Source organism: Tinamus guttatus, unplaced genomic scaffold, assembly GCF_059628265.1.
Source record: "Tinamus guttatus ecotype Peru unplaced genomic scaffold, ASM5962826v1 Tinamus_guttatus_pri_ptg000211l, whole genome shotgun sequence".
NCBI lineage: Eukaryota > Metazoa > Chordata > Aves > Tinamiformes > Tinamidae > Tinamus > Tinamus guttatus.
In genome coordinates this window covers 1,798,188-1,813,107 of record NW_028288745.1, presented here as the reverse complement: position 1 = coordinate 1,813,107, position 14,920 = coordinate 1,798,188, and the positions used below count along the sequence as shown (strand labels likewise).

Here is a 14,920-nt window from a genome sequence, read left to right as displayed (position 1 = left end):
CTTGTGCCACCGCCGCCGCCTCTAACCGCTCCGCCACCTGGCCCCGCTAACAGCGCCTCGCACGGGCGGGCTGCAATAAACACCTGCGTACGAAGCCCAGTTCCCAAATAAATAACGTAAACAAGCTACGAGGCCTGCGAATGCCCGCGTCTCGTTCCCGGAGACGACAGGTGGATGATAAAGGTGACAGGTGAAGCCTGCACTACTGGGATAAAATAAGCAAATAAATAAATATATACATACATACAGAAAGTTACAGGGCCTGTGAAAGTGCACAGGTTACAGCTATTCCTGCCTTTACATTATCTGAAGCAAACAGTAAATGATAAAGGGAACAGTTCAAGCCATAAATGCCCTCCTCCCCCCCCCCAGATGACATGCAGTTTCTTGCCCTATCAAGAAAACCTGCATTTTTTAGGAAAAAAAAAGAAAAAGAAAAAAGAAAAACCCTAACAGGCAATGTGGAATTATCAGTGAAGGCTGCTAGGTGGGAGCCGGCGGGAACTGCGCTCAGGAGGTTTCTACTGCCACTTTGTGCTGTGCAAAATCGCTCAGAAGAGGAATAGCGAGGAGGGTGCAGAAAAATCCGTGCTCAGAAGTTGACAAAAAAAAAAAAAAAAAAAAGGTGTTATGTACTAAACTGAACAAAGCCCACACAGAATCCAAACAGTGCAAATCCCAAATTTACTGCTGGATTAATCACTTCACAGAGCACGTAACATGCAATGGAAACCTGCTTCCCTAAACAACAGAAAAAGAACAAAAAATGCCAGGCCTGCCTGTGGTTTCCCTCCCCCTTTCTGCTCTGCCAACTTTTCTCCCCAGCTTTGGGGCCGGGCTGCGGGCCAGCGAGAAGGGGGGCTTGGTGGCCCATCCGGGGCACCTGTGGTGCCCGGGAGCTCCAGCCCAACGTGGCCCCACATCCCAGCTCCGGCAGCATGAGTGGAGCCCTCCTCGCTGCGGGAATGCTCTTCGGCCACCTGCAAAGTGTGAGTGTCGCCCAACTCCTGTTGCCCTGGCTTGCGCATAACTTCCCCAGAGAGAACATTTTGCTTTGGGTTTCTAACGTTCTGCATCTTCTCTTTCAGATCTTTTCGGCTAACACAGGTAAGTCTTTGCATTTTCCGTATTTCTTTTTTGCTTGTTTTTAAATAGGTCTGAAGAGAACGCATGATTTTCCGATTTTTCATAAAATATTTTGTAAGTTCTAGCGGCTTTAAAATCAAAAATGGGCTTAATATATGCTTCAGTTTAAAAATGTATGTTGGTATCTTTGCACACTTGTAAAAGTCAGTTTTAGGAGTTCCAATTATATTAAATGTTCACACAAATATTTTTACCTACCATTTATGCTGTGGCCTTAGAGTGAATCAAAGGTAATATTCAGGTGGATTAATTGTGTTGTTCACTATAATACGTAGGTATCTTTGCTGCAGATAGGCTTCAAACTGTCCTGCATTTGCATCGCTATCCTTCGTGCCTCCAAAAAAGAATTATTATCTTTTAAGGGCTAAATATTTTTAACGCTTTTTTACTGTATTCCATCTTACATTCTTTGTATGTCTACAGGTCCTATTGCTTTAGATGCGAATATTGACAATTTAAAAATGTGAGGAATGCAAGACTGCAAGGAACACACCCACAATTGATTCATTAAGATGGGTGCTAGTATTTTATTTTACATATATTGAACTGACAGTGTCTTAAATTCTAAGTTATTTTGGCCAAGTTGTTGCAGTACTTGAACACTTACTGTAGCGTGCTATTCCTTCTCAGTAATTGCAAAATACATATTTACTCCTAATCATGTGTAGGAATACCATTGATACTGGTTGCATTTTCAAGCATGAATTATACCCAGTATTTGCAATGCTCTAAAAGTTAAAAAGAAAGAAAATAAGGACATTCTCAAATCCATATATTAGAAAAACGGTAAGTCAAACAATGCCTTCCTAACATGCTTTAAAAAACTTTAGCTCTTTGAACAGCACATTCACAATACATTCTTACTTCTTTCTTCTTTGTAAGGCTTCAGAATATATTAATGACTTTTTTTTTCCCTGCAAACAGAAGGGCCTCTCAATTTTTTTTTAAATAAAGGATACACTTCTAAATAATGATACTGCATCATAAAGAGCTTTTAAGAAAAATAGCTATCATCACAAAATGATATTATGAGAGCAAGCAGCAGTAATTACAGTAAATAATAGATTACAGAGTGAATGATGGAAATAGCATTCCAAAATTAATGTAATCCTATCTTCTGAAAATTAGGTCACATAAATGATTGATCAGGCACTGAATAATCTTTTTGTGAGGATTTGACTAAATTCAGAATTAACTAAAATGTTTTTGTGTGGTTTTTTTTTTTCCTTTTCCTTTTAGGTTTTTCTATGTCTGTATATGATGTGACATCAAGAAGCATTTATCTCAGATGGCCCAAGTTCTCAGGAGCCTCATCATACAGAGTTACAGCTACTCCTGTGAATACTGTAGGCCAGACATTTTTGGCTCATTTTAGTGATGTTAACCTTAAAGGTACTCTGACTTCCTTAACTCCCAGTACTGTTTATGTTATACAAGCAGAAGCTGTTGACAAGAATGGAATTATTCTGGCTGAAACACAGATTATGCAGTCAACAGGTTAGTAAAAAAAGTCATGTTTGTTGAAGCCTTTTGGCTTCAGTATTGGCATAATTAGCTCCTCTTCCCCACTGTTTTTCTTTCATATGTGTTTCCCTGACCTTCCATTTACTGCTCACACAATCAGACTGCAGCTTTCTGAATCACCTCCCCTGATTTTGAGATACAGGTGTGAATCTATATACATTTTTCAACAATGAATAGTGATAAATGGTATCTTGGTTTCATTGCAAAATGACTCTGCAGCATCTAAGTCATGGATATCACAGGAGAATATACATAAACCAAAGTCCTTTTTTTACGTTTCATCACTGAAATGCAGTGGAAAAGATATTGTTGAAATTCCATTTTAAAATACTTCAACTGACAGGTTTTCAAAATAGACATTATTTTTCCAGTAGAATTTTTATCTTCTAAAAGGAGTAATTGAGTTGCAATAAACTTTTTAAGATGTAAGTGTTTATCCTGGTAAGTTTAAAAATTCTTCTCTTGCTAGCTTACTCATGGGACGACTGTAATACATTAATATTCTGTAATTTAGCTCAGATGCAAACCAGGTGCTACATATCTATTACCATTTTCACAAATGGGGCCAAGCATACGTATTACCACTTATACAGAAGGGGCAAAAGAAGTGTCTGAGTACAGCTAAAAGAGGAAATACTTAGGTCTTAAACAGCAGAGGTGATGCTCTTGAAACTGCAAATGTCTCTCAAATCCTAACTTAGCTGCCTTGCCATCAAAATGCTTGCTTCAAGGTGCAAACCAAAATCCCCCAAACTTCATCATCCCTTTTCCTAATTCTAGGTGGGATAGTTTAATTTTACCTCCTTTTTTGTCCTTTGAGTCTTTTGCAGTCTTGCTTTATATATGCAGATTCCAGTATGAAAATCCCAACTATAGCACATAAATTGTTTAATTAAGAAACATGCCCTCTTGTGGTCACTTTTCTGACAACACTGCACAACTCTCTCTGAATGACCTGTAGCACCGGGCATTAAAAAAGCCTTTAACTGCAACATTTGAGTGTCATGTTACTGTATATCTGAATAGGCCTGCTCTGAATAGGGGACTGGACTACCTGACCTCCAGTGGTCCTTTCCAACATAAATTATTCTATGATTCCGTGATTCACAAATACTTTCTATACACCATTCCATTTCAGAGTGCTTTGTAAAAACACACACTTCTTGTTGGTTAGTATATAGCTATTTAACTACTGAGCCATATAAATAAAAATATAAATATAAATATCTGTAAACATTTCAGTCCAGGAGTTGGTCGTAAAGTATATGAGGGAATAGATAAGAAAGACAGAAAATATTCTGAAATAGGAAAACCAAAAACTGACTTGCATCTATCAGCAACATACAGAAGGAAATGACAAAAAAGTATAAAACAGGAGAAATTAGAAAAAAAACACCCTCCATTGTACCTATCATATTAACTGATACACAGTATTTCATCTTTAAAGACGAATGTGTGGTCATACCAGTAGCAGATCTTCCAAGAGTTCTCAAACATTACACAGCTGAGAAAAGAGTCACTGCACTCCAGACACTGAAACTGCTTCCTGAAACAGAAGTCAGTATATGTTATATTATTTAATTTTTTAAAATCAATTTAAAATTTAGTATAAAATATTAATAGAAAATATAAACCATTATTATCACTCTCTGAGCAGGGCTCAAAGCACTCAGCACTTCACAGAGCTGAATTACCTAATTTGAGTATATCTGCTTTTTTTAATTTTCCTTCCTAGCTCCAGACATACCTGTTATTGACCAGGCTTATTCCAAACTTAGCAACAGTATCACAGTGGAATGGAGAGCTGTCCCAGGGGCTACTAGTTACCTACTGACTGCCCGAGATGGAGATTCCTTCATTGAAACTACAGTCACAAATTCACCAGGCACAGTGACAGGTTTGAAAGCTGCTACCCTGTACAGAATCACCATCAGATCTATAAATTCAGGTGGAAGAAGCCAGCCTTCACCTTCCAGAAAAGCAAAAACAGGTGGAGTTCTTTTTATTTTTCTTTTTTTTTTCTATTTAGAATTCTGGACTGTTATTTTAATTGGAGCATTCATGTCTTATAAAATTTCCTTTCTTTTTTGGAAAATATTTGGAACAAAATGAACAATATAGCCCAGAGGTGTACTAATACTGAGTTATTATAATGCTGTATTTTAAATTGAATATAGCAAATTCAGCTTCCAGTTTTTGACAACTACAATTTGTGTGTCTGACGATGATCATGAGGAGGAGAAACAATTCAAAGTATAAAATGAGAATGTTAAAATTAGAGGATAGGAAATGCAGTGTCATCTCAATTCTTGTACCCATTCAACTGTCATGCCTCACTGTATAGATTATGATCATTTTGTAAAACCTGTAGTATCATAGTGGATGTACCAAATCAATTTCCTTATCTATCCTGGCAGTCTTGCATTAATTTACCCTTCTGTTTTGTTACCTGTGTATTTTTCTCAAAGAGTTTGATGATTGTTGTTTCTGTGTTAGAATGTGGAATATGCTTCCTTTAAGCATAGCATTAGAAATCCAAAGGCTTAATCACTGTTTTCTCCCCAGTCCTGGCGGCTCCGATCCTGTCGGTAAGTTCTCCGAGTTGCGACTCCATTGCAGTGACCTGGAAAGCTGTTTACATGGCAGCAGGATTCGCTGTGTCCCTCATGAGGTCAGATGGTTTGGGCAGGATGCTGAAGGAGAACACCACCAACACCTCCTTGGCGTTCACCAACCTGGACCCAGGAACTCTCTACACTATCAAGGCATATGCCTGGGATGCCAATGGGATGCCCGGAGATGATTTCACATATAACCAAAGAACAAGTAAGAAAAAAATTGAAATTGAAGTAAACATACAAAAGCACACCAGGGTGTGTGTGTGACTGTGTTTCAGTGAATTTTTCAGTGAATATTGGGCAGATTTTCAGCTCATACAAATTTTACCCTCACCTCAGAGTTCACTGAAACTCTAATGAGTTATGAATATAACTAAGGCAAAGATACTGTTAAGATACCTGGGACAAATCTGGACAAAGATTACATAAACTAGAACTAATTTAAGGATTTTTCTATTTGTGAACAACAAATACTCAAATAAAGCATGAAATTTCAACAGAAAGTTTTGTATCAGTACAAAACTAGAATGCTCTCTTTAGAAATGTATGTCCCTTCAATATGAATGAGGTAATATCTGCATCACAAAAATTGTTTAATTTCTATGTTCTCAAAAGATCATGTCTGCAGGCCATATGCTAAGTTGTATTCACAAGTTTCTGAACTGTTACATCCTAGGTCCGAAGGCACCGGCCGATGTTCAAGTAGCTTTTAACAGTGGCACTTTAAGAGCTATTGTTTCTTGGATGCCAACAGAAGGAGCTCTAACTTACACTGTGATAGTCTCCAACAGACTCTTGACATTGAAGTGTAACTCATCTTCTAGCTCCTGCATGGTACCGTCGCTCCAGTGTGGATCAGAATACTCTGTTTTTGTAATAGCGCATAATGATGCTGGATCCAGTAAACCAACTGCTTCAGTGAGCTTGAAAACCAGTAGGTGAACAACAGCCTTATATAGCTTACGATGTTTTGATATATATTTATCTTCAAATGCAAATTAATCCTTTTTAATTCATAAGCGGCACACAAGCAATTATTTCTGCTTCTGTGCATGAACTCTCAGGTATCTTCTGATTTCAGGGATAAGCTTTCTTCATACTTCGGTGAGAAAACTTGGAATGGGGCATGTTGTTATTGGAACCAGTTAAGCCTGCATTTCCCTATTATCAGAAGTACCTCTCCTAAAGTCTATTTCCTGAGCATGAAATAAAACAAAATACCATAAAGTCCCCATCTATGTCAGCTCAGTCACAGACTAGGAGAAATCATTGGGGAAAAAACAGCTTTGAGGACTAGCCCTAAGCTAGGAACTGCTAGGGTAGATCTAGGAGTTACTTAGAAAGCTGGTCACAATCACTTCCAGATAAAGTTGCACTACAAATTAAGGTATAGTCTCAAGCCATTCTCTGGTAGCAGCTTTATGAAAAAAAAATGTTGCTACTCTCAACTACCTATCACCACTGCCCCATCCGAGGGCACTATTTCCTCACCTGTTGGAAGAATTATGCATGTAAGCAAAATCTAAACCATTTTTGTTAGTATATGCTATTTTAAATACACACTATTCAATTTCTTGAATGTAACCTGGTTCATTTTGATGGGTTAGATACTCACATAAGCAACTGAAGTAGAACTAATGGGATGAGAGCTGCGGGCTGTAATCTTTCTGGTCAAAAGTGCTTCAGATAGATGATATATCTTCTAAGAGCAGTGAACTAAACTTTTAGAAGCAGAAAAAAATAAGGAGTAAAAACATCATTAAAACAAAAAAAAATGGATTTTGCGGTTCAGTGTGAAACCTAAGCAAAAGACCACTATATTCAGACACAGTGAGTTTCACAGCAATATCTAAAGGGTTTTCACACAAAGGCTTTCAGAAGTCAACTGCTGTTCAAGCTAGTTTGCCAAATATCATCCAAAGCTGCCATCTGTGAACATAGAAAATGCCAATTCCTGTGGAATACTGACTCTTGACTCAGTTGTTGTTCACAAGGGCTCCTTAAGCAATTTTTTTTCATGTGAGAAAATCAAGGTAGCATCTACTTTGTTCTATAAAAATGATACTCACTGTTCATCTAAATGTAAATACCATTCTCTGTAAAACCAAATGAGTTGGTGTTTTCTGCTAATTATTCAAGCTCAGTAGATAAATGCTATACTTTATTTTTTTTCCTAAAATGTAACGAATAACTTAAACTTATAATGAAAAACTTATTTTTTCCCATCTTTTTTAAAATGTTGTTTTCAGTTCCTTGCGCACCAGGAAGTGTATCAATTGAAGAGGATGAAACTGGTACCCTGTTGGTATCCTGGTCTCGTGTGAATTTTAGCCATTATTATGTTGTTTTTGTGAAAAGCGATGATGGCTTGGAAGTGTACTGCAACACATCCCATACTCAGTGCCATTTTCAGTCGGACTGCGGCTTCACCTATTTCATTAGTGTCTTTGCGTATAACAAGGCAGGCCAGAGTCCCTTAGGTGATGTATTCAATTACACTACTGGTAAGTAGTGATGTACTTTTGCAAATTCATTTACTTCCATTAATGATATTGATGGTTGAGCTGCAGTTGATTTCATCTTCAGTAATAAAGCACAACAACATGCTTACAGATTCGTAACTAATGTAATTTAGCCAAGGCTGTTTTCATAGTTGTAAAACAAAAAGAAATCAAAACCCACAGCTCTATTGAAAATTGTGAAGGATGTTGTAAAAGTTACTTGGATAGTTTCTAGATGCTTTTGAAATTTTAAAACAACACTACAAACATCTGGAGTTTGCATGTAACTTTTTTTTTTCCCTGTAGACTAACATCTTCATACAGTTTGCTATTACCCCTTAAGTATATAGAAACTTTTCAGTGCCTATACATTCAAATGCCATCTTTTGAAGTGGACGCAGTTTAGGATTAATGAGACTGTGTGCATGAGACATCTTTAGAAACTTCAAATAAAAATAACATAAATAAATGAAACACTGTTTGGTTTAATGTCACATTTCAGTCTACCTCAAAGTCTTCATTCCTGTGATTTTTCTGTTTTTAGCACCTTGTTGCCCCAGCGACTTTAGCACCGTGTTTGTGTCGGGTGACACGCTGGAGGTTACCTGGTCTCCTGTCCGTGGTGCTGAAATGTATGAAACCAAAGCTGCGGCCTGGACGGGCGTCGTGCTGTGCAACGACACGGCCCCCGCGTGCACCTTATCGGCTCTGCAGTGCAACACGCAGTACAACGTCACTGTTTACTCCTTCAGTGAAGTCAGGGGCAGCAATAAATCATGTGCATCTAAATATGTAGCAACAGGTATTACGATCATTTTTATTTTCCCTCAGCAGAACTATTAACTGGACGCTGCAGTCATTCATTAATCAAAAACACTGAGTGCCAAGTTACTTTAACTGATAACATTTCCAGGAGATTTTTCCCCCCCTTATTTAGAAAGATGCTGTAACCAAAGACCTAAAGGTGGTCTTGAATTAACAAGTACTGAATGCTTCAAAATATTGAAAATCAAATTTACAGTTCAGCTTATTTTTGTATGCAAAACTTTCAGGTTGTCAGTTCTATCAAGAGCTCTAAATTCTCACCAGAAATAACCATTTAAGAATCATATGTTATTCCAAGTCAGTTTGTCTATTCTAATTGGAAGTTAATATTAATGTATACTTTATACAGTGTGCATAAACCAATTATTTATATGTTGTCAATGCAAAATCTTTCAGCTCCTTGCAGCCCTGAAATTAAAAATATCTCAAAAGACACTGTTTCTGTAATCAGCGTGTACTGGCAATCTAATAACGATGACGCTACATACATCATCACTGCAAAAGGCGAGGCTGGGCTGTGGCACTGCACCAGCTCTGGAAACTTCTGTACCATAATTAATCTTCCCTGCGGATCTGTTTTCTCTATTAGCGCTATAGCAAGATCACCAGCAGGACAGAGCTTACCAAGCTACAGTGTCCCTTTAGAGACAGGTAAGTGGCAACTGCATATAATGGAAAATACTTAGCACAATAATAATATTTGTATCTTCCTCTTTGCTTTGGCGTTTCCTAAACGGCATTATGCACCGCTAGATGATGTATCCTGTGCATAACTGTATGTATATATATGCACGAGAAAGATCATCTGGCAGGTCAATCATACTAAGAAGCCACAAAACAACCAATTATTATTTGTCAAAGCTAATTATAGCAACATAATTGACTAATATATTGCACGACCTCCTTGTCAGCACTTTCATTATTAATATTACCAAGAGAGGCACAGAGGTGATGTCCTTATCAAGGAAAGATCAAAGCACATCCTGCCACCATTAATTAAGTGTTCATCTGTTAGCACAGCTTTGGCCTGTACCACTTACCCAACAATTTCCCGGCATGGTTCTGAGATTAACATAGAAACCACAATTCATCTTCAACAGGCATAGTGGTTGTGATCATCTTATTTTGTACAATAAAAGAGATAGTTGAAGAAAAAGTCAGGCTCAGCCTTTTGACTTGAGAGGTAACCTGAGATTCTGACCACGGATTTTATTAATGAAGACACTGATGAACAAGCCTCATAAATTCAGGACAAAAATTCTTGTAAATAAATTGGTCTTGACACTGTTTTAAATGCTTACCACTTTGTCAGAATAGTCAAATGTTTTTCAGCATGCTAACATTTGTCTGAAAAGCATGCAAATTTTTCTCTTCGTTATGTATTTTAGTTGCAGTCTCTGAAAATATCTTTCATTTCTCTCATAAGAAGGAATATTGACTTCTCTTTTTTTTTAATTCTTTTTAAGCTCCTTGCTGCCCTACTGACTTGACACTAACTCAGGTGACACAGTCTGTAACAAATATCAGCTGGTCTGTTGGAATGGGTGCACAGACATATGCAACAACATTGGAATCTCCAAAAGGACAGGCAAAGTGTCACACTCTCCAAAACTATTGTCTCCTAGGATGCATCACATGTGGCACCAACTACACCGTATCTCTGAAAGCAATCAGTGAAACTGGTTTGACATCCAGTTGCACATACAAAGGATATTCTTCTAGTATGTAAATAAGTGCAGTTGGGAAGAAACAACTTGGGAAATATTACTTTGCATGCTATGTTCCTCACACAAAAAGTGTAGCTAAAATTACCTAAATGGTTAATAACTTGTTCCCTGTTTGGATTAATTTCACATATCACTTAAACCCTGTTATGGTAACTGCCATCAGCTGGCCCTATAAAGAAATTTTGAGAACAAGCATAGATCAGTTTTGGAGCCCACAGACGGGTCCTTCTGCATTCAATGTCAGAGGAGAGCAACAATATTCCAGTATATTTAAAAGTGAAAGAATAAGATACGCATTCCAACTTCATAGTTGGAATGGCCCCAAGAGAACAGTTTTCCCTAGTTTCTTTGAAGTTACTTTAGTTTTCTGTGGAAGCTCAATTTTGCTCCCTGGATTGCTGGAATATAGAATGATAGTAATTATGTCACCTGCTTTAGAACTTGTTTTGAGAATTTAGTGTATTGAGAGTTTATAAGATATGCTTATTGATATCTGGCTTATTTTATTAGGTGCTTGCTGTCCTTCAGGAGTGAAGCTATACAGACTTGGCAATAACGCTATCAGGGTACACTGGCGAGCTTCTGAAGAAGTGACAACTTACAATACTGACCTATATGGCTCAAAAGGCAACTTCACCTGTGCCCCTCACTCAGGTCTCAGTCACTGTGATATCACTGAGATACCTTGTGGGGATGTCTACACAGTGGTAGTAACTCCAGCAACTGATAAAGGGCTGAAACTTGCAGTTTGTCCTAAAAAAATATATTCAGGTAAAATTTAAAACTTATTTGAACCATGTACTGTTGTCTGTGGATGCTATACAGACAAGATGTCAACAGAGTTTATGTCAGAAAAAGCAGTGTGCAGCAGAACTTCTCTATCCCAGTGCTGACTCCAACATAATGGTTATAGGTGCTACCTTGCAACATCTACAACAGTAGCACCACAAAAACATCTGGGGACTGGATGTAACTTTTTTTTTTTTTTTTGGAGGGGCAGGGGGGAAGGGTATTGTTTTTCTCCTGAACATAATTGTTGCATGAGAAAGACCTGTATTTACCTACACAGATGCTTCTTAACTGGTTTATCAACAACCTGGGATGGTGAGGTTTATTTTCAGTTGAGATACTAACAGTTAGAAGGCAGAAGCAAATAAATGAGCTTTTAGGTTTATGGCATTATTATTTTTGAATGTACAAACACGTAAGAGGAACTTCAGTGATACACTCCTATAAAATCAAATTGTGTATATTTTAAATAACAATAGTTTAAAGTGGGGATGATTTCCTTGGGAGTCCTTTCCTAAGGTATAAATATAATCCATCATAAAACTAATACCAGCTGATGAAATGGCATAGTTGTATAACATGGTCTAAATTCTACAGACTACTCCTGTTTTCCAGCATACCACCAGGCACCTAACACATACTATTGCTTTGTATCATTTCAGTAACTTGTTCTGGAAGCTCTGTTGGAAGGGGTAAGAGAACATAGCACATCTGTTCCAAATCCATTGTGTTTATAAAACATGCTAGCATTGTATAACATTAAATTCAAAGTCAGGTACGAACAGTACCTTGATAGTCAAGGCTTGTGTTACTGTTATGCATTTTCTGCTCCTGCCACTTACAGTGCATCATTATAAAACTGTTACCTATGTTGTGGCCTGCACGCTATCATGCTAGTCTACATTGCTGCTTTATATTCAATATTTACCTAGTTGCACATAAAAAGTTTTTCTTTTAAAGCCTAGCCATATAGCTATCAGTTTTCTCCCCTACCTGAAGTTATTTTAATTTCTGAATTCTGTTACAGTGATATATAGAGGAAAGAGAAATGCGGAACATCTCTAAATGAATTTTTTTCAGATAAGGAGGTAAAATGAGTCATGATTTAGATTAAGATTTACTTATCAAGTTTTTCCTGCTGTTATCTCTGGGACTGGGGGGGGATAAACTTCGTATTTAATTGATTTGTTAAAAATCCACCATGTTTATCTCAAAAACCTAGTATTGTCTACTCCTACCCACTGTCAGTGCTAATTTGCATACTAATTTGTTCTTCCCTTCACTTACACCAATGACACCCATCTTTCACTTAACTCATTTCTAATACCAATTCTAATACCATTTCTATCTCGTACTTGCCCTCTAAACCCAAGCAAATGAAGATACTCACTCACCAGCACTTAATTCTTTCTGTCATTTAAAATCACAGGTTCTTCCACAGAATTACTGATATTCTGGACTATTTACTTCCTTTGACTTAGGAGCCGCATGGCGAGCAGTCACTCTGCAACAGTTGGTGATGACTTTTTTTTTTCTCCCCCTGAGGTTGATCAGCCTCCTCTTGCTGTTCTCACAACTATGCTGCGTGCTGAAGATGTTGGTAACACCATTGTCTAAGTGCCCTTCTCCATCTTTCTTTCCCTGGAACTGGAAAGATGACATCTGTTTAACTGCAAGTCATCCTGCTTGAGGACTGGGAGGAAGCTGAAGATCTGGTCATATCTGTTATCTAAACCAGGATATCATACATGAGCAGCCCCAACTTGAGCTCATTGTTTAAAATGCAGACGAACATTTACATAATACTGCATGAGCAGAGATGGAAATAACCATCTATTTTTTCCCCGTCATGCAGTGAATTTTGGAAGCTGCTCCAAGACAGTTACTAATCAGTAGGTATATTCTAGGCCTAATGTATCAATGAAAGAGACTGAAATAAATGTTACATTAACTCCTCCTTAAAATAATGTGGAGAAGGAGTTTCACTATACTCAAAAGTAGCTTGAGGCCTCATCAAATATTCTTGGCCTATTAATTTAAAACATAATAATCAGCTGAATAAAATCATTGTTATTTAATCATAGGTGCCTTAATTAAAGTTTACTCAATAGAAATGAGTTTAAGTGAATCATTTTAAAGATGAACTGTAATTATGCAAAGATAAGTAGTTGCAAAAAAAAAAAGGCTCAATGTTCAAAAACAAGTTATTTCTATTTGACACAGAACAGCTTGGTTTTTAAGCTACTAAATAAGCTGGTAAAATCCCTCAGTACTTCCAACTGTTTCAGAATTTGACGCAAAATCATTTAAGTTCTTTTTAGAAGAAGTTCCCCCCTCCCAATTACTGATGCTTTGAGGGGGAAGAACCTGGAGATCCTTGAGAGTGCTTTTTAAGCACTGTCTTAGCCTGCTTAATAATTGGTGAATCTGGAAAAGCCCTTTCACTTGGGTGGATGTCTCCTGCCTGTGGAGTTACCCTCACTTCACAGAAGTGAGTCTAGAAAGGTCAAGCATCTACCAAAATCAATGGTAGTCACTTAATTCCTTTACGTTCACTTTAAGAGCTCTTGGCTAGTTGTGCACTGTCCTTGACTAAGCAATATTGAGCTGTAAATATTAAAAGCATGAGCTCAGTAGTACTTCTTCATATGTATATAAATGAAAGTATAAAAAGCACTGATATTCACGTACTAAGTACTATCCAGCTATATAATCATGAACATGCTACAGACACCTGGCATACATTGGGCACAAGTCTGGTGCACTTTTACCTTGAGAACTTTTTAACAGTGACAGAAGAGCAGCTCTGCAACCTTACCTCCCAGGGAAGGAGTTTCCTGGAGAAACTGTTACAACACCTCTACACAAAAATAGCAGAATTTTCCATCTAAGCACCAGGAGCCAAATGTAACTGCAAATGGATTGCTAGTAACTGCATCAAACCAGTAAGCACTGGAGACTCCGTTGCTACTTCTGGTTTTAAGGAAGATCATTTAAAAGAAAAAGGCATCAGACATATGAAAAAGCATTCAAGAGACTCTAGATCCAAAACCAAGATCTGTAAGATATTAAATCACCACTGATATTTAAGTCACATGTCCTGGTTTAAATGATTTTTTAATGAGGCAATATAACTTGTATGTCACTCAAATATTCCAGTACTATCCATTATATTGGTAGTTCAAGAATATCATTTGTGAATCTAATCAACCCCTTAAGTCAGAAAGGGTTATTTATTAAAGACTAAAAGCAAAGTCCTCAAATTCTTGTCCTTGGTAGAAATACTGACATGGGCTAAACGGCCTTTGCCCCTTCTGTATCGAAATATTCACTACCGTGATGAGGTTTTGCCACATTTCTGCCTGAGGATGTCTCCTCACTTAAAGAGTTTACAGTCAAAAAGCTCATGAGACTAAAAGCAGCTCTCCAGAGACAGAAAAGATGTTCAATTTAAGGAAAAAGTTAACCTTGCTGATTCAGAGGAATCCTTTCAAAAAAAGCAGTTCGGTTTGTCAGGATGCTTTTAAGTGACCATTACAATTTTTTCCCTTCTCTACTTAAATAGATCAGTACTTTTGGTTTTCTATGACAATGGAGAGAACTCTTCCACCTTTAAGATTTGTTTCAAGTTCCCGTTTAGAACTTAATGGACATAACAACATACAGTTGAACAATACCTCAAGCACCTCAGTACTAACATACTCCCAGTACTGGGAAACATGACTCCTCTTTTAGATTTATGATATATACTAAGGAAATGAATACTCAAGAGGACAACAGTTTAAACAAA

At 37.5% G+C, this 14,920-nt stretch overlaps 1 protein-coding gene across 1 annotated transcript; it reads left to right on the top strand.

The window, feature by feature from the left end:
* The first annotated feature begins 2,370 nt into the window (after positions 1–2,370).
* On the top strand, positions 2,371–12,196 carry FNDC7 (fibronectin type III domain containing 7). The gene is made up of 11 exons (XM_010216205.2): positions 2,371–2,643; positions 4,406–4,660; positions 5,236–5,496; positions 5,965–6,222; positions 7,538–7,792; positions 8,334–8,591; positions 9,011–9,265; positions 10,081–10,335; positions 10,852–11,112; positions 11,793–11,822; positions 12,158–12,196. The coding sequence occupies exons 1-11, from the start codon at positions 2,394–2,396 to the stop codon at positions 12,193–12,195; spliced, it is 2,376 nt and encodes a 791-aa protein (XP_010214507.2). The 5' UTR covers positions 2,371–2,393; the 3' UTR covers position 12,196.
* Positions 12,197–14,920: the final 2,724 nt, after the last annotated feature.

Coding starts and splice junctions, on each gene's coding strand:
- FNDC7 (XM_010216205.2), top strand. CDS start 2,394: ATGTCTGTATATGATGTGACATCAAGAAGCATTTATCTCAGATGGCCC. Junction 6,223..7,537: donor TTCAGTGAGCTTGAAAACCA/GTAGGTGAACAA, acceptor TGTTGTTTTCAG/TTCCTTGCGCACCAGGAAGT. Junction 7,793..8,333: donor TGTATTCAATTACACTACTG/GTAAGTAGTGAT, acceptor TTCTGTTTTTAG/CACCTTGTTGCCCCAGCGAC.